Source organism: Serinus canaria, chromosome 7 (genome assembly GCF_022539315.1).
Source record: "Serinus canaria isolate serCan28SL12 chromosome 7, serCan2020, whole genome shotgun sequence".
Lineage (NCBI taxonomy): Eukaryota > Metazoa > Chordata > Aves > Passeriformes > Fringillidae > Serinus > Serinus canaria.
The window spans coordinates 15,104,222-15,123,275 of record NC_066321.1 but is presented as its reverse complement, the minus strand read 5'-3'; the positions used below and the strand labels follow the sequence as shown (position 1 = coordinate 15,123,275).

Below are 19,054 nucleotides of genomic sequence, written 5' to 3'. Positions count from 1 at the left end.
GTGTGATCCTGTACGAGTCAGAGTTGATACTCAAAGCATCTACTTTGTCTTCTCTTGGTTTGGCTATATCTTCTAACCTGGTGACTGGTTTTCTGGTTGATCAGTGATTACTTATCAACTGTGCTGTGGTTTCCTAACGTGCTTCACTGAGCAGCTTTAGAGGGCTAGGACAGCGCACGCCGTTCGGCAGAGTAGCAGAAACTTGTCAAGCTGCAGGAAACTCATCAGATTCCTGGGGTTAACTGAGTTTTAGTTGTTTGGTTTGAGATGCAAGGGGATTATACACGTTTTCCCTGTCTTTGGGTGGGGGTTTTTTGTGTCATGCAATGTGACATCTTCCTATCATCATCTTATGTATGTAGCATGACCAAAACTTGTGCTTGGAATATATTTGGTGTGTATGTCCTGTGGAATTGTAAAGCAGTTGTAAAAGATAACTAAATCACAGTAGCTCAGAGGCACAAGTAAAGTTAATTTCAAAAATTCTGTAGCAAAGCTGACAGAAGCAGTAGCTTGAACTGAGGAACTCCTCATGGCTCTTTTTGCTACAGCTTTTTTCTCTCTTAAAATGTTTTTACTGCTGAAAGACATAAGGCTTGAAAATGAGTGGAAGTTGAAAAGTAAAACATAAGTAGAAACTGTTCTGATCACTCAAGTTGAATTTAGTGATTTTGTTTTGCTTATTTTGGTACTGTGTGATATCATATTTCCTATCAGTACAAATGTTTTTAAAAAGCATTATGAGGTTTTTTCCCTCATTGTAAAAGAGGAGAAATACATTTTTAGAGCTTTATAAGGTTTTTCTCTTTACCTTAAAAGATTGTGGATTGGGTTTTATTGTTCATTTGAGTGCTGTTTGATGATGGCTTCAAATGAGATCTCAAAATACTTGAAATGGAAGAGGTTAATTATGTGTGGGATATTTTCATACAGCACCCCTGAACCACTTATCACAGGACAGGAGCTTTTAGGAACTCTTAAAATAAGGTATCATGAGTTCTGTTATGTTTCTCTAAAGTCCTGGAAAACCGACCAGTATTTCATTGCCTTGACTTCTGCAGACGTTTTGCCCATCTGCTTGCTAAAAAAGATGTCTGCAGCCCTGAGGTTAAGAAAGAGCTGCTCAAGAAGGTGAAAAGTGCCATTTCAGCTACTGCAGAGAGATTTTCTGGGTACATGCAGAATGTAAGTATCATTGTCTGGAAATAGTTATGTGGAATTTGTCCAGTGCTTGGACTGTATTGAACACCTGTCAAGCTTCAGCTGTGTTTGACAGTGACTTTTGGTTGAATGGCAATGATTGTTAGAGCAGAACTGCCTCAGTATTACTGAGTGCATGAACTGAACATAATTCCCCAGTTTGTGTGTGTTTGAGAAAAATACTGAATGAAGTTATACAAAGCCATTTCATTGCATTTGCCCTGTTTCTAGGATGCACATGAGTTCTTGAGCCAGTGTCTGGATCAGCTGAAGGAAGACATGGAAAAGTTAAACAAAACTTGGAAGAGTGAACCAGTCCCTAATGAGGATAACTCACCAGGACGTGCTTCTGATGACCTCTCAGCCACCAAAGTTTATACATGTCCTGTTATCAGTAACTTGGAGTTTGAGGTTCAGCATTCTATCATTTGCAAAATGTAAGTGTGCTTGACAGCTTTTTTCACACTTACCTTAAAAGACTAGGAAGTGTTCCCATCTCACATGACTTCATCTGCAGTAACCACAACTAAGAACTATGTTTTATCCAAGGCTAGATATTTAGAAGAATACTCTCTTGTCTAGAAATGCTGTAAACTTCACACCGTGCTGTCTGCTGCTGCAGGCCTTCTTTAAACAGTTTCATACCACCTAGTTCTTCATTGCATTTCCAATGGAAAGCCTTTGTTCTTTGCTCTTTGTGTACCAATTGTATGGGAATAGAGAGAAAAGGGGGTTTGAGCCAAGTAATATTTCCTCTTAAAAAAAGGAAAAGAGGATGCCATGTTTTTAATTTGATTTTTCTAAGGACTTCCAGGGAATGGCATTTTCTTCTGTCTCTCCAGATTCCTGCAGAAAAAGATGTCAACCAATATGTTTGGGCATTCATTGTGTGTGACCTGTGCAGCAGATGTGTTCAGCTGTAGCAATCACTTGCCTCTCCAAAGTAATCTGTGCATTTTTGTTCTTACCCTTAAACAAATGTTTCAACTTCTAAAGCATTAAAAAGAAATTGCAAGTTCCAACTTTGTCCTGAGCATCAAACAGTTCCATTTTGATGAGTAAAAATAGGATGAACTGGGAAGTCGCTTTACCCTAAACCACAAAAGTGTTTGTAAGTTTTAAGTTTATTTTTCATCAGACTTGCATGAGCATGTTTCTTTTTTAGGTGTGGTGAAACAGTCACTAAACGAGAACAGTTTAATGACCTCTCCATTGACCTTCCTCGAAGGAAGAAATTCCTTCCTTCCCGATCCATCCAGGATTCTCTTGATCTCTTTTTTCGGGTATGTATTTCGAGGGGGGTTTTTATGTGTTGTGGAGTGTCTGCAGGTTATGCACCATCTGGAAATTCTGATTGTACAGCTGATTATTAGTTTCTATGACAGTGGTTTGCAGGCATGTGAAATAACATTGAACTTTTTTGAGGTTTGTCCATTAACAGCATATGGAAATTTATATTGTAAAATGCTGTGCAGAAATTAACTGCTGTAAAATAGATAAACTTACCAATTTTGTGATGAAAGAGTTGAGGTGTAAACAAAGAGAGGAGAGAAGGGAGGCTGTCACATTGGGATAATCACTCAGGAAGTGCTACCTCTCCTGGGCTAGGATGCTTCAACAGCTTGTGTACAAGCCTTAATTAGCATGGAGGAAAAAGGTCATGCAGATACAATAATTTAAAAAAAATAAATAGCTGTAATATGTGGATGCTTGCCTTCTAAGTAGAGCTTCAAGGTGAAGCTTCTGAAAGCTGAAAATGAACTCTATGTCTGTGAATTGGTGTTGTATTTTGTCGTATTTCAGACAAGCATTTTTTTCTCTCTGTATAGACAGTACTCTCAACAGAGAGAATAGGTGACATGCTTTTTCTTCTAAAAGCTGGTGGAGGTCTTACGATTTAAAAAAAATCCTAAAATTTTAATGTAATTTGACTCCACTTAAGGTAAAGCGCTGTAGGAATGTTTGATGGGCAGGTTATGTAATTTCAGGAAAGGAAATCATCCTTTTGATGTCTGTCCACTACTCTCATGTAGCATACCCTTGTTAAGTTTAGATGAGGATACCTTTTGAGGAACAAAGCAGAGGTTTTGAACAAGAGGGAGAAAATTTCATGGCACCACATCCACCGAAGATTTTTAGGGGGAAAAAAACCCAAAAAACAAGTGCTGTGTATGGGAGAGAAAACTGTTAACCTCACAAGATTGTTCCCTCCCTTTGGAAGCTATTTTGTGTCATAATGGTGGCTAATTCACTGGTCTCCAGTAGCCTTGCAAGAAGAATTCCACCTGTGTTAGTGGATATGATGTGAAATTTTAAGGCCTGCTGCCTGTCCTCGTATTAAATGTCCTTTTGCTACTTCAACTTGAAGGTGATTATAATTTTAAGTGGTTACTGCTGTTTGAAGAGTTTGTTTAAGAGATATGATGTATTTTTGGTTGAGATCTCTTTGATTTCTCTTTTGTTCTACAAGTCATTTCTCTGCTCCCTTAAATAGGCAGAGGAGATTGAGTATTCCTGTGAGAAATGCAATGGAAAGTCTGCTGTTGTCACACACAAGTTCAACAGGCTTCCCAGGTAAATGCTGACACCTGTTCCTCTCCTTCCTGGAAGCATGTTACAGAAGTGCAAGCAAAAATCCTTTGAAGAGTAGATCTGGGAAAATGAGCAGGACAGCATGTACAGTGGTCAGTGTGTGAAAGAGGTGCACCTGCAGTCAGTCTTCATGCTGTTCTTCAGTTTTACTCTAAAGAAGCCCTTGGAAACCCTCAGCAGTACTTGTTTCTTCCTCCCTATCACCACACAAGGAAGACTAAGTCTTCTCCTTCCCTTTTCTTGGGGTTTCTGGGATATGAAGGAAGCAGATATAGAAAATATATTCTGGAATTTTAATATTGTACAAGTTGAGTGATGAATGGGGAAGTGTAATTACCTGTGTCTTGCAGATAAAAAATGGTCAGCATTTGCCTACCACCCCAAAGTAATAATCTGGTTTGGTCAGGTGAATGCCTTTGGAAAAAAGGCTTACTTGGATTTTGAATAGGTTTTCTTTAACTTCTGTCTTGAGATGAACATTTGTCCTTCTCTCATCTCTCTCAGGGTCCTGATTCTTCATCTGAAACGATACAGCTTCAATGTAGCATTGTCTCTCAATCATAAAGTGGGGCAGCAGGTGGTTATTCCGAGATACTTAACCCTGCTTTCCCACTGCACAGAAAGCACCAGGCTGCCCCTGACACTGGGATGGAGTGTCCATTCTGCCATGTAAGTGTGCAACTTAGGTCCCTGCTCTATTAAATCACGTATGCCACAAGACAGGCACTTGTTAGATCTCCTCCAGAGGATATCTGAGCAAGGAAGCATTACAATTATGCAGCTTCAGATGTGTGCTGCTGGTTTGTAATGCTGCTGTCATAAGAACATGTTTGGAAAGAAAACATAATAGAAGCAGTAGGAAGAGATAGTTGGGCATTATCTAGGGAATATTTGGTAAGATAATATTCTTCACTGTCCTTGAAAATAACTTTATATTCATTTTATGAACACTTCTGTTAGTAATTTTTAAAATGTAGGCCTCTCAGTCCAAAGTAATCTAGATTACCTTTCCCTTCAGAGCACTCTAACTCTGCTTAGAAGACAAAACATCCTACCTTTTTCTGCTAATTTCCACTTGCACCTCCTGTCCTGTCATTCATTTTTCATTGTCTTTCCTGTGCCACTGTAGTATCTGAGCACTTTGCCTGCTGAAAATACTCTCTTCTTTTCTCTGAGACTGTTATTTCTGTACAGCTGCCTGAGACACAAAGATTAAATGTGCCAGTTGTCACATAGGAAGCTTGTGGCAGAATAAGGAACAAGAAACCCTTAGGTCTCTTGTAGCCTCTGCTGAGTGACATAGTCAGGGTATCCATAGTGAGCTAGGACACATCTGGTGCATATGTTTAGCATTGTGGCAGGTGTTTTGCCAAATGTTTAGTGGTGGTTTGAGATGTAAGTGGATGTTTCCCATGAGTTTGGTTTAACAGTAGAAATCTCAAAAACAACAAACAGTTTATGCTAACCAGAGCAGCAGTACTTGAAAATAGGTTGTAAATAGCTTTCCAGTGTTTGGAGGTTTTTTTCAGTCATGGAAATCATTGTGATTGACCAGGGAGTGGAAGGGAAACTAGGCTAGAGAGAAGCAGCCCTGGTTTAGGAGGAAGATTAGAAAAGATTTCTGCAGTGGCTACCATCTGTTTGATAGATGTGTAGTGATAGTGACGGACTTTGAGGAGCCCATGAAAGGATTAAATGGAGCAGGAAGTTGGTTCAGAGGAATTTAGGTAAGGCAGGAGAAATTAAGATGTGGGATATGCCAGAAAACTGGCTGATCCAGACAAGAGCAGGAGACTGTGGTTTGGGAGCAGGAACTCAAGTGTTGGTGGGAATAAAATATAAAGGAATGAGTTGTCTTGACATGGGAGCCAAGAGCCTTTAATTTGTGAGCTGGTCCCTGAGGGTGCATCGCCAAGAAGTGAATCAAGTTTAAAGGATTATACATGGTTTTGAACAACTGTTGTTTATTTATAGTGTGATGAAGTTATTACTGTAAGTCTAAGCAATTAGCAATTACATAATGGTATTCTGCTTGTTCTTTTGGTCATGGATTTGCATGCATAGCAGACAAGCAAACACTTATTTTTTAAAGACTGTAACTACTGCAATAAATTGTTTTGCTCTTTTAATAGTTCCCGTCCATTGAAAGCCTCCCAAATGGTGAATTCCTGTACTGTAAGCACTTCCACACCTTGTAGGTGAGTTATGGCTCTGGGATGTCCATGTCCAATGGCCTGGGGTTTTGTGCCATAGGTTCCAAGGCTTTTTTAGATTTTCTAGTTCTTTTCTGGTTCTTATGTTGTAAATTACTTCAGCTACTGTCTTTTTTCATATCTGAGTTTTATTGTTATTACATGGTAGCTAAAATTAACATCAGTGGTGTAATTTGCCTTGTTTGAGAAACAAAATGATTTCTACTTCTGCAATCTAGCTCTTTGTTCTGACTCTATGGCTGTTTTGGGAACAGGTGGTTGATTCCTTAAGTTTATTTGCAAAGATGAGACAGCCAGCTTTTGATACTGTGAAAAATGTGATATCACACTGGATGGTTTTGCACTGAGGAATGCTTAAGACCAGGTTTACTAATAAAACAGAAATTGTGACTTCCCCAGACTCCTTTGTCTTCTGTTCTAAAGAAGCAAGAATTTATCCTAATGCAAGAGCAAACAAGAAAAATGAAAAATTGGTGCATTTTTATACTTTTTATACCTGGATGATGTTGTGAGAGGCCATATGTCCATCTTAAAAAACTCAAATGATTTATGCCAAATTCTATGTGTAAATGTGGCCTTGTCTCAAATGAGTTCAGTCTGGGATTGTGAGGTAAAAAAGTGCAGAATCCTTTGCCTTTATAGCAAGGGCCACACACTTAGTTACTTTTAACTTTTAAAGCTGTTATTGCAGGTTTAAGTAAACATGTCAGTTAACCCAACAGAATAAAGCTTTTCTGAAAACTTTGACTGCCATATTAATAAATTATCATTGTCCATTGGTGCAGTTTGTTCCCCAACTGAACAGTGTGAAAGCAGTGCTTCAGCAGTTACTTTGAGACGTGTTTGTATGATGCTACAATGCTGTGAAGTTCTATAGCCATGTTTTTAATTTACAGAAAATACACTTTCAAGTCAAAGAGCTCTGCAGCACTCTATGTAGATTCTGACAGCGATGATGAGCCATTGAAACGCTCTGTTGCCCATAGCCAAAGGTTGTGTAACATACAGAGTAGAGACCAGCAACAACTGCAAGATGAGCCAGAAAAGGTAAGGGAAAAACCCACAAACTTTCATGTACTAGATCCTGTATGTGCTCATGTCTGCTGTGTGCTTTTTTTAGCATAAACTGAGTGACATTGATGTCAGATGAGGTTTTTTCCCTCCTAATTAGCACTGCAATGCTGGAAGGGAGCGCTTTGCTAATTGACCTCTCTCTACAGTTGTCTTGGGTTCCCACTGGGAGCAGAAGTAATTGCATTGCAATTGAACTTGAGTTTTCAGGTTATGGATACCAACTGCTTAGCAGTTTGGTCAGTCCTTTGGGTAACTTCCACTAATCAGGTTCCTGGGCTGAAGTATAATGTGCTGTCAATAATAAAAGTATGCAGTAAAGCCCTTGATTAAATTAGATCCAGTACAAGTTGGCTAAGCAAAATAATTCAGTTGAGAGAATTTCATGCACATCTAATCTGTGTCCCCTTTCAAGTGTGGCTTTTAAATGTTTTTAGAATCTGAAACTAACTGTCTCTGTAGGCCGACACAGAAGTGTGAAGAGACCAAGTTCATTGGTGTAATGGCACAGTAATTTCAAATTGCCTTTGAGCTTTTCCTTGTGACTAGTGTTAATGCTGCCAAGATGCTTTTTTTTGCCTGTCAGGCCAGTGTATTAGCAGGTAGATGAGTTGTGTGGGAAGAAATGATGACCCAGAAGGGAATAGAAGCAGCTTAGAGGATTATTTTGCAGTACCACTTACTTCTGTTGAGAGTGCTGCAGGCCTAGTGCATAAGACAAAATTCCTGCATCTCTGCTTCTATAAAGCTTTTGCTTCACTAAAGTTTTTGACAAAGCTCTTAGGGTCATTTTAAACAAGCAGAGATTTGTGACCTTGGTTATGATATTAAGGGACAGGTGTAAATGTGGATGAATAACAGTTGTAACAAGAGGAAGATATCTACAGTTTCTGATCTGATGGGAAAATCAAACCAAGGGAGGATCCTGACCCAGTATTTAATAAATGACAGATACTGAGTATTAAACTTTTAGAAGATCCAGAGCTGGGAAGAGCTGCCAGTTTGATGAAGCTCAGAACTACAGATAAGAATGATCTTGACAAATCTGAGAAACCGCATAAAACCAGGAGAGGTTGTTCAGTAGAACAAGCTAAAGGTGCTAATCTTATCAGGATTGACTATAAATGTGGGATAGGAACAGCTGGGAAAACAGTGGGCCTTCAGAAAGGTCATAAAGGTGACAATGACAAGGTCAGGCAGGCTGAAAGTAGAAGTATCTAGACAGAACCATAGCCTACATACACATTGTGTGAAGTAACCCTCCTTTTTTCCTCAGAATTGAGCTTTAGCTGGAGTTCTGTATCCATCTTTGGGCTCTGGACTGAAAAGAGTTATAGATTAACTGGAGAGGGGCCAGAGGAGAGGAACATGAATGGTCAGAGATCTAGAAAGGAAGATTTTGAGAGAAAGAGCCAGGCAAGTGGTCTTTGGTTTGGTCTTTAGTTTGAAAAAAAAATGTAAGCAAGGCTTGGATCTTCAAGGAAGGGGAAGAAATTAATAGAAACTGTTTAGCTGTTTCCTGTGCCTGTGGTGGATAGAACAAGAAGTAATAGACTAAATTGCAGACAGTAATTTTTAGATTAAATATTAGGGAACAGTTCCTGATGGTCAGGATATATAGAGATGGAATGGATTGCTGTGGGAAAGCACACAAAGATCCTTTGCTGAAGGTCTTGTGTCTGCTGTCCTGCATGGCACATCTATGCCTGGCTGCAGCTGGGGGAAAGAAGCCAGCTTGTCTTTGAAGTCCCTCTTAGCTGCCTTTCAGAAAAGTATTTCAAACTGTCCTAACTGATTCTTCCTGGAGCTTTGTTTGTGGGGAAGAATAGGTAGGTTCTACTGCACAAGCCCTGTAAGTGCAGAAATTGTGGGAATAAAGCATACTAATTTGAATAACAAAAATAATTATAGGCTTTACAGCCTGTTGTGGGAAAGAGACACTGGTGGTGATGATTCCACATAATTTATTTTATTCTGTGGCCATGCATATTGGCCACTTCCCAACCACAGGCCCAACCAACTGTGTGTTACCACTAACCAGGTTCTCTGACCACCTCAGTGTCGTCCTGGGAGACTTGGTGCAGGGTTTTGGAAGTGGCAGTACTGTTGCTGCACCATTTCTCTTGGTATGATTCTTAAAAGAGCTGTGGATGGGGTTGTGTTAAGGGCTTGGTGGTCACTTTGTCTGGCAAGTACCTCCCTTGCTAGGCACTCCTTGCAAAATGTTCCTGCTGTGTGGGAGAACAGCTGGAATAGCATCTGGATATGGCGCTGGGTGGTAGGGGCAAACAGCAGTTTGTCCAGCTAAACAGGGCACAACTGCAATTCCTGTGATCTCTGCTTCTGCAGATGAAGTAGTATTTGAAGGACTTCTTAAAAATGCTTACTTAAAATAGCTTGTCTTAGAGCCTAAGCTATTTAAAATCTATGCAAATAATGTCTAGTAGAAAAGTTGTATTCAAATAATGCACAGATGCTGCCAAGTCTTTAAAGTCCATCCATTGAATTAGTGGTAGCTGTTGGCAGAGAGCCTGGAACTAGGGTTTGCTGTAGAGTTAGACCTGTTTTGATGTTGGTAGCCTACAGGTGCAGAGAGAGAAATCAGAAAGCTTAGAAAGGTATTCTGCTTTACTTACCCAGTGCTTAAATACCTGTGAGGAGAGGTTTAAATTTGGCACTTCTAATTCTTGGAGGGCAACATGTCTAGAACAAGCAGTTTAGTTAGCTAATTAATTTACTAATCTTGTTTGATAAGGCAGTTTTAATACAAAATGCTACCTGAATTTGAGTTAAAAGCAGCAGTAAAAATGTAATTTTGTTCATTTTACCAAAGTTCTGGGATTCATCCTAATGCAGTTTGCAGTAATATCTGGATAAGTACATTTTAATAGAAATTATCTTACCCCATTTTAACATAATATAGGAAAAGAAATTCGAAGCATATGATAAATAGTGCAATTGTGTAAACATGCATACATGGAGGTTAACCTCCTGACTAACAGTTAATATCAAAATGATTGAAATTACTATATTATTTGCAAATTACGGTGGTGTAGGAGTTGATGAGCATCAGCTTTAGGAAAATGAACTATAAAAAGGAAAATTGAGATTAAGACTAAGGTGGTTTTTCTTTCTTCCAAATGAAAGTCATTCTGTTCTCCTTGGGAAAGAATAATTCCCCTTTTCCCTGTTTAACTGTTTTCTTACTTGGTTTGCAACTCCTTTACTTCTCCCTCTACTCACATCATGGTTTCATATGACAAATCTGCAGCACAAAACCTAATTTTAATTGCTCTTCATACCAGCTCAATTTTAGTTTTTGTTCATCCATCCCTATATTTGAGTTCAGTTACTCTCACGTTGCTGCTTCATCCTTTGTTAGCAAACTTGCAGTTTCCCTGCTCATATCTCAGCATTGACTTGCCAGGGGCTTGAGAATTCATCAGACCCTAAAGGGGAAACATGTTTTGAAGGAAAGGAATAAGGGAAGAATTATCTTGTCTATGTTAATCAAGGCCTGTAAAAACTGGTTGTAGTGTATACTTAAATATTTCTGTGGAGTAAGTGTAGCTAAAAAGGCTGTCTCTCCATTGAGTCTCATGTAACTATGTTGAATGTTGACAGTGCCAAGCTCCCATTCCCTGGGGTTAATAAAAATAAATCTCCACGGAAATGTAAAACTGATGCTATGTACCTGTTTATTCAAATACTTAATCATAACTCCATTCATCTCTAGGGTTCAAAAAGAAGTAAAATGGAGGGTGATAAACCCGAGCTGGGTAATGCTGGTTTTGATGGGATGAGCGAAGATGAGCTCCTAGCAGCTGTCTTAGAGATTAGCAAAAGGGAAGCTTCTCTGTCTCTGAGCCATGATGAAGATAAGCCCACAAGCAGCCCCGACACTGGTTTTGGAGATGATGAAATTCAGGAATTGCCAGAAAACCTGGAATCTATGGAGATGGAGAAACCCAAAACAGTATTAGACTCAGGTAAGGCAAAGCAACCATCTTAACTGGACTCAAGTGGTCTAAAGCAGGTTACTGATAACATCAGGTTAGTAATGGCTGGTGGTAGGAACTGGATGCAAGTGCACTGCTGAAACTGTGACTTGCTCAGAGTTTTAGGAACTTAAACTTTATAATTTCCCTATGTATAAAGCATTTAATTCATCAAACCGTGAAAATGTATTTTCTTGTAAGTCTGTCACCTTCATGATTCAAAGTTAATTTCCTTTTTTTTCCCCTCTCTTGATTAACACATTCTTTCACAGGTTCCTGTGCCAGACAATTCAATTTCCTAATATTTGGTCACGTCTAGAACCAACTCTTCCATAAGCAGAAAGCATTTTCATTTCTGTAGCTGTTGTAGCCTAGCACAGTAGGCAGTGTTCTCCTGGCATAAGACTAGAATGCTTTCATAAATGCAGCTATTTTGTCACTAGTTACTAATGAATTTAACTATATCTCTATTTTTTTCTAAAGCTTTATGTGAGAGTAGACTTGTAAGCTTAAGAGACTCAAGTGAATTGTGGCCTCTGACAGAGAGACGTGTTTAAGTACAAGGAGGAAGGAGCCTGTGTGTTCTCAGTGTGGGGAAGTGGAGTCTTCCTTTAGCCAGCTGAAGGAAATAGAAATGGTTTATCATTTATTGTATGCTACATGCTTTCCATCAGGTTTTTAGTTGCATTAGCATGGAAAAAGAGACCAACAAAATGCTTGTGTCCTCTAAGAGCTAGGAGGTTAATTAACAACAGAATATCCCTCCACTATTTCCAAAAGTGACTTGTTTCAATGGACAGCTCTTGACAGCCTTGATGGTGGAAGGCTGTAAGAATAATACTGTGTATGTGATCAGCCTTCTTTGTGCCCTCCTTTTTATGCAGTAATGTTGCTTATGGTGTTGTGAAATAGAGTTGTGATAGAATGTGGCCACATAAACGTATTTCTGTCCAGGTTTTCTTTGGAAATTACAATGTAATTATTTGAAGGCTTTTTTGTGACTCTGAAGCAAAAAGTATGTGTTTAATATAAGTTCTGTATTTCTTCTTACACTGAAAGTTTTCAAAGCTCATGTAATACATTCTGGGGTTTTTTTTCATCTTGAAAGGAGTAGACTGATGGATTATGGTTCTGGTGCTGTTCGTCTTGTGTTTAAAGGTTCACAGATACTGAGACTGCCTTGTATTATGCTTGTTAATAACTAATCAGATGTTGAAGTCTGCACACGACAAAACCATGAAGTTTCACATGCTGCTGCCTGATAGCTGCTGGAGCAGATTCTTGCAAGCAAGAATCAAAGTGTCCTGCAACTACAGGAGTGTATGCAACAGTTAAATGATTGTTCATTTCAGATGTTCTTTAAAGCACTTCTGCCCTTCTGTTTACTTCAAGGGTGAACTAAAAAGTTACCATCTTCATGCACCTTTAAAGCTGTACATAGTGCTCACAAGATTGAGGCTCTTAGCTGAAGCAAAAGGTGGCATATTTAAACAGTGCTTGGGATTTATGCTTTTTTTTATCTTGCATTTGGTTTGGCTTTTATTGTGGCTTCATCTGTAGCACTCTGAGGTATAATATGCAATGCAAATTTTTATAATCCATGCTTTCTTACAGAGACATTCAGGTTCGTGGCTGGAGAGACCTAGTGGTGTGTGGCTTTTGTAGTTAAACTTGCTGTTTCTGAGTGAACATAAAAGGCTAAGAAGAGAACCTAAGAAGGTTCAGGGATTAATCAAATGGTTCATTCTGCACCAGTTAAAATGAGTATGATATTGGACTTTGGAGCTTTTTCCATTTGATTCTTGTGTGGATGTTTTATGGCAGGTGAACTCCCTGTCAATAGATGTCACTATGCTTCAAGGATTGTGGTGATTTAAAGAGGGCTTAGATGGTAACAAACAGAAGACCCAGAAAAGTATAAACTGTACTTTTGTGATTCCTCAGGTCCTGCCAATTTCACTGAGATAACTAAAGATTTTGACGAGAATAAGGAAAACAAAACTCCAGAAGGCTCCCAAGGGGAGGTTGACTGGCTGCAGCAGTACGATATGGAGAGAGAGAGGGAAGAACAAGAACTCCAGCAGGCACTGGCTCAAAGCCTTCAAGAGCAAGTAAGAAATAGTTTGCTTTCTTAAGTTGTCTTCCCTAACACTGGTTACCTGAAAGCTAAAGGAAAATCTTGCATTCAGGCAGTAACTGCAAAGGAATTATTCTTTTTTTTTACATAACCAGATGGAAAAATGTTTGGGTTTCTTCTAGCTCCAGTGTCAGTAAAGTGATGACACTGGGTACATCTGGGCACAGTTTGAATGTGCTTTGAAACCTGTGCATCATATCACAGACCTACAGATTTCTCAGAGCTCCCCATGCACTTTTGTGCACTGGTTTGTCAAATTATATTAAAAACGATGATAACCTCAACTAAACTCTTCCTCTCTAACATCAAGATCCCAGCCCACCTTTAGCTTCTCTGACAGTTTCTTGCAGTGTGTCATGTCAAGACTTAGTGAAAGAGGCAGGTTTCAAAGCCCTGGCTAAGATTGGCATGTCAGGTCAGACTAAAGATGTGTCTATCCTAGGTGTGTTTCTGATGCTAGAGAGTAGAGGATGCTTGGTGAAGAATGTAGGAACTGAGCATTTATATGATCCTTTCCTGTTAGTGAAGTGGAAAAAGGATCCCAAATAATTTAGTTGAAAACAAGTCCTTTAAATTAGGCTTGGAAAGAATGGGGTTCTTGAGTTGTGTGCTGACTATCTGTATTCCACTTGAATTGCAAAACCTGTAACTGATTTCTACAAGTTTAACTAAGCAGCAGAGAATAAAGTAAACACTTGGCCAGGTCTTCCTTTAAATAGGTGCCCTTGTCTGCTCTCTTTTAATACCAGAGCTGTCATGGTTTTCCTTATGAGATCTGATGTTTCCATGGCTCTTGGATTTTTTTCTCTCCCATTACTCATTATGAGGTGCTGGTATGTTCCATGCCAGATGTAGCTTTGATTCATCAATGCCGAGTAGTTTAACAAAGATTCCCAAATCCTTTAGAAATAGTGAGATAAAAGGCCTCATGCTAATAATGTAAAACTGCCCTTTGAGTGTGTTTCTGCTATAGTTCAGAAGCAAAAATCTGCTATTCTAATGATTTGGACATGGAAATGCAGTAGCTGTGGTTATCTTGATTTTAAATACATAGTTGGGGTGTTGCATTCAGAGTGTGCTGAAAGCACTCAAACCCTAAATTAAGAAGCCAGCTCATTAAATATTATAGACTGGTTTGCTGTAGTTCTGGGCTTTCAAGAGCAGTGGGAGGAATAGGGGCATGATATTATCCAAACATTTGACGTGTTTGTTGACTTGAGGTTTCTTTGCTGCTTGGTCATGGTAATATTTTTAATACCTGGTTGTTTAGTGATGTCTTTTTGCATCCTGCCTTTGTGAATTGCACCTGTTAGATACAACCACTGGCTTCACTTTCAAATGGCTTAAAAATAGCAAAATCTGTGAGGATTTAATGACTGTGTCCTCAGCTGGCTTTGGTCAGAAGCAGACTACATTTTGCTAAAGTGTGAGGAGCTTTGTGTGTAAGTGACAGCTTTTCTGAGCGCAGGGTTACAAATTCATTCAGATGCTTTTCAAATTAATGATCCAGGGAAAGCATTTGGTGTTACTGGAGACTCGCTCTGCTGCATACCAAACTTCGGGAGCTTTGACAAGCCTTAATGAAGGTTTGTCCCAGGTTCTGTTGCAGGGGAGCATTGGACTCTCGGTGGTTGCAAACATTCCTTCACACAGAACTTTTAATTTACAATGTCAGGTTTGTTGTAGAAACCAGAGCAGCACAGTTTCAATGGAAAAAGAGCACCACAAGAATTTTAAACAGTGAAATGTCTCAATGAGCTAAGTTTTGTTCTCTCTCCATTAGGAGGCACGAGAACAGAAAGAGGATGATGACCTCAAACGAGCCACGGAATTAAGTCTACAAGGTGAAACTTACTTAAGTTCTTCCAGTATGTTGCTTTTGAGAGAAAATTGATATGTGTATATGAGTGCAGCTCCTGCCTGTCAGTAAGACAGCTGGGATTCATGTTCTTTTGGTGTGTGCTTTGTTGTGTTTTGCACTCAAGGTCAGTTTTTCTTGTTCTTGGTTGTGAAAGCAAATGCCAGGAAAAACTTAAGCTGAAAAATTACTTACTTCAGTCTCTTAAGTTTTTAGTGAGATATAGAGAGATATGTGTAATATATTATAAGCAACACATATAATATACGTTAATGCATAATATTAATTTAGAAAAAGCACAGTGGATCTTGAAACTTTGCATTCCCAGCAAAGCCAGCATACTAATGGCCCTAGTCAGAACATAAGGATTATTTGTTACTTGCATTGCTATTTTAGGGCTGATTAATAAATGCCCTAGCCTTGCCTGGAAAAATGAATCAGTGCTGTTTCTATCAGATATGGGATGGGAGGGGAACAGACCTCACTGCAAGGTGTAGCTGTTGGGGGTGAAGAAAGAAACCCAGAATGTGCTATCTGTCTCCTCCAAGTTCAGACAATGCTGTAGGCCTCCTCAGGCACTGTTTAACATTTGTGTGAGGCTGGCATGCAAGTGATTTCATACAATCTGGCAGAGCAAAGCATAACTGAGAGAAAATTCCTGCTCCAAAGAGGGAGAGGGAGGGATAATAAAGTATTATGTTAAGATACTTGTAGTTGCTCAGGGCCTTTCAAAGGTCCTCAGTTGTTGCTGGATGAACCTGTGTCAGTTCCTGAAGAGGACTTGAATGCTGCTTAGGCATCCCTCACCCTGAGCTCTGACAGACTAAGTGACCAGTCCTTCTTGAGTTTTCCTTGATTGATATCCCGGAAGAACTCAAGGCTAGAGATTTTTCATCCCCTTGATTTGCAGTTGCTTGGCTTAAACATGAGCATTTCCTTGCTACTGTCTCGTTTGTAAGGCATCAGGAAGCAGCTGTTCAAGGAGATGTACAACATCTTGAATGCAGAGCTGGTCACATTTGTCTCACGAGGGATCCCAGTGATGCCATAAGCAGAGAACCAGTAGTCATCCTGGCACCCTTGTTGAAGTGGCCTTGAGCAATTCCTGTGGCAGGTGCTTCGTGCACAGACCCACCAAGGTGGCTGTGCTTCTAGGCTGTAGTCTACCCTACAGCCCAAGTGAGCGTGGAAAGCAGCAGCAAAGGATTCCCAGTTAAGTAAGGGAGTCATCTGTAAACTTCCCAAGAAGATTATACTAATCCAGTGACTGATGATTTAACAGGACAAACAGTGTGAGAGTCTCTTTGGCAAAACAACTCCATCACAGCTGGCATGATAGTCTCTTGAAAACAGACGAGAGAAAATTCCTGAGCAGTGTCCTGTTAATCTCAACTTCTCATCCACCTGGGACTCCACAGCTTTAATTTAACTGGTGAAAGCATAGCTGCTTCTCCTAATGAGGACTGTACAAAATCTTAAATTAGTTGGGTAGCTGCAGAACCCCGGGAAGTTTGGAACAGCGTGTACAGGGAGCAGTGCTGCCTTCCGGCTCTTTACAGAAAGCTGCGTGCATTTTGCTCAGCCAAGCAAACTGGAAGTTCCTGTGGTGAGCAGCCTTCTTACCATTGAAAACAATGAAAAGATGCCTGCTGCCAGCAGTAGCATTTTGATGCCAGTTTTAATTCAAAAATGCACTTTGTTCATGCAACTTATAGTTAAAAGTGTAATTCATAGCTTCTCGTTGCAGGAACTCGCAGCTCACTGGCTGTCCTCCTTTTGCTGTCGGTCCTGTCTGCAGCCCACTGGTGCTCCAGAGCCAGTTGGGTGTTAACTGCTCTTTTGTCACCCAGCTGCCATTGCCATAGTGTCCTTTTGGAAAAGTATGGCGGAGATGGTGCTAAAATTAATTCCAAGATACTTAAGTGTTGCTCTGACAAGTTGGAAAAGGGCAAGAGGTTTTTTTTGGAAATGTCAGTATCCCCTTGTTTTCCTTAAAAATGAAGCTTGAAATTTTATTACGCTTGTTTATGTGGGTAGATATACCTCAACCTGTTGTAAATTCCTGCGTGGTCCACAGTTTCTCATGCAGTTATCACTGTTTCCTTGCTATCTAGAGTTCAACAGCTCTCTCCTGGACAGTGTTGGCTCTGATGAAGACTCTGGCAATGAGGATGTTCTGGACATGGAGTATTCAGAAGCTGAAGCAGAAGAGCTGAAAAGAAATGCTGAGGTGTGATCCATGATTTCAGACGCTGGCTGAGAAATATAGCTATTCTTTATAGTCTTGAAGATAGTTTTACAGAGCAGGTGTAGAGGCTAGAAAGGTATTTTATATTCTAAAGTGAAAACATAGAAAAGTTCTGTACGTAAGTCTTATGGTGGTATTTTAATTACAAAAAAAAAAAAAAACCCCAACCTAAACCAAAGCAAACAAACAAACAAAAATCGAACAAAAAATTTAAAAATCAGCTGCAGAGATCTTCTGAGTTTCTCTAAGATACTCTCTTTGACAGTATTGTCAGTGAATTCTAGAGGTAACATTTCCTGGTCAAGAGAATACTAAAAAATAAATTGTCAAAAGGCATTGAATAGAAAGAGCATGTTTCCTTTATGTAAAGAGGGTGTTGTCCACTGACATTACAGGACAAGAATTTGGGCTACATGTCCGGTATTAGCTGTTGAATCTGTGTACCATTATCAATGGTATGTCTTTGATATTTCAGAAGTAAGCATGGTGTTCCTTTTTGGCTTTTCTGTTTATTTGCTGGATCAATTCTGACATCAGTGGAAGTTGCTCAGGAAATGGTTGTTTAGAAAACTTTGCAGTGTAGAGCTCATGTCAGCATCTGTTCTGAGGTCAGAGAGGCTCTTTGGCATGCTCATTGGCTTGCTGATGGATTAAATACACATTTCCCACTTCTGGAAGGACTCCTTGTTTGGTGTGGAGCAGGGTGTCTGTTTCTGTAATCCTTCACTGGTTTGCAGCTTTGAATACAGTAGCCAAAGTTGATATCTCAAGTATAATTCATTTTGTCCATAAGCTATGTGGGGGAAAAAAGAATGCCTGAAAGCTTTAATTGCGCCTTTTTTTTCCCCAGACAGGAGAGCTTCCTCATTCCTATCGTCTCATCAGCATTGTCAGCCATATTGGAAGCACATCATCTTCAGGTAAAAGATGCCACATTTTATTCTTCATCTCTTACCTAGCTTGAAAAATCTGTAATACAGAATTACCATAGCGTAATTATTTATAGGAAAGAATTCAGGCAGCAAAGCAAATGTTCTGTCATCACTTGCTGATGAGTGAGCAGGTTGGGGATATCATGGTGCCTGACTATGGCATGCAGGAAATGTACAGCCTATAGGCTCTTTAGAATTGCTTGTGATTGTTACCAGCTGATTGAGGGACCAGGATCTTAAAGGTCTTTTAGGATTTAAATCTGACATACGTGGCTGGACCAGGGTACCTGGATAACCAGCTCACTGGCTGAAGTGCAGCATGGAAAAATGTGCAGAGAAGTTGTGGCTGCCCCATTCCCAGAAGTGTTCAAAGCCAGGCTGGATAAAGCCCTGGGCAGCCTGGTGAAGTGGAAGGTGTCCCTGCCCATACCAGGCAGTTTGGAACAGGATGACCTTTGAGGTCCCTTCCAACCCAAACCATTCTGTGATTCTGTTGTTAAGGTCATTATATCAGTGATGTCTATGATATCAAGAAGCAGTCCTGGTTCACCTACAATGACCTGGAAGTCTCTAGAACTCTAGAGACCACCGTTCAGTGTGACAGAGACCGAAGCGGATACATCTTCTTCTACATGCACAAGTAGGTGTCTTGGGGAATTTTGCTCCTAGAAATTACCTGCTGCTTGTGAGGAAGGGGGCTTCTCTTCCTCTGGTCCTCTGCTGGGATGAAACATGTCTCCAGAATGACAAAATTTAAGTGCTCAGAGTTCAGAGGTGTGGGATTGTATGTCAATAATGCATAGTG

General features: G+C 39.9%; 1 protein-coding gene across 2 annotated transcripts in view; it reads left to right on the top strand.

The window, feature by feature from the left end:
* The window catches only part of USP37 (ubiquitin specific peptidase 37), a 34,196-nt gene that overhangs the window by 11,302 nt on the left and 3,840 nt on the right, over nt 1–19,054 (top strand). For both annotated transcript variants that reach the window (XM_030241672.2, XM_030241673.2), the window contains exons 11-23: nt 1,062–1,185; nt 1,432–1,637; nt 2,366–2,483; nt 3,695–3,774; nt 4,297–4,461; nt 5,925–5,990; nt 6,902–7,052; nt 10,813–11,065; nt 13,019–13,185; nt 14,995–15,055; nt 17,184–17,299; nt 18,168–18,237; nt 18,751–18,889. In XM_030241672.2, coding sequence (XP_030097532.1) covers nt 1,062–1,185; nt 1,432–1,637; nt 2,366–2,483; nt 3,695–3,774; nt 4,297–4,461; nt 5,925–5,990; nt 6,902–7,052; nt 10,813–11,065; nt 13,019–13,185; nt 14,995–15,055; nt 17,184–17,299; nt 18,168–18,237; nt 18,751–18,889 — 1,716 coding nt within the window. The remainder of the gene's footprint in view (nt 1–1,061; nt 1,186–1,431; nt 1,638–2,365; nt 2,484–3,694; nt 3,775–4,296; nt 4,462–5,924; nt 5,991–6,901; nt 7,053–10,812; nt 11,066–13,018; nt 13,186–14,994; nt 15,056–17,183; nt 17,300–18,167; nt 18,238–18,750; nt 18,890–19,054) is intronic.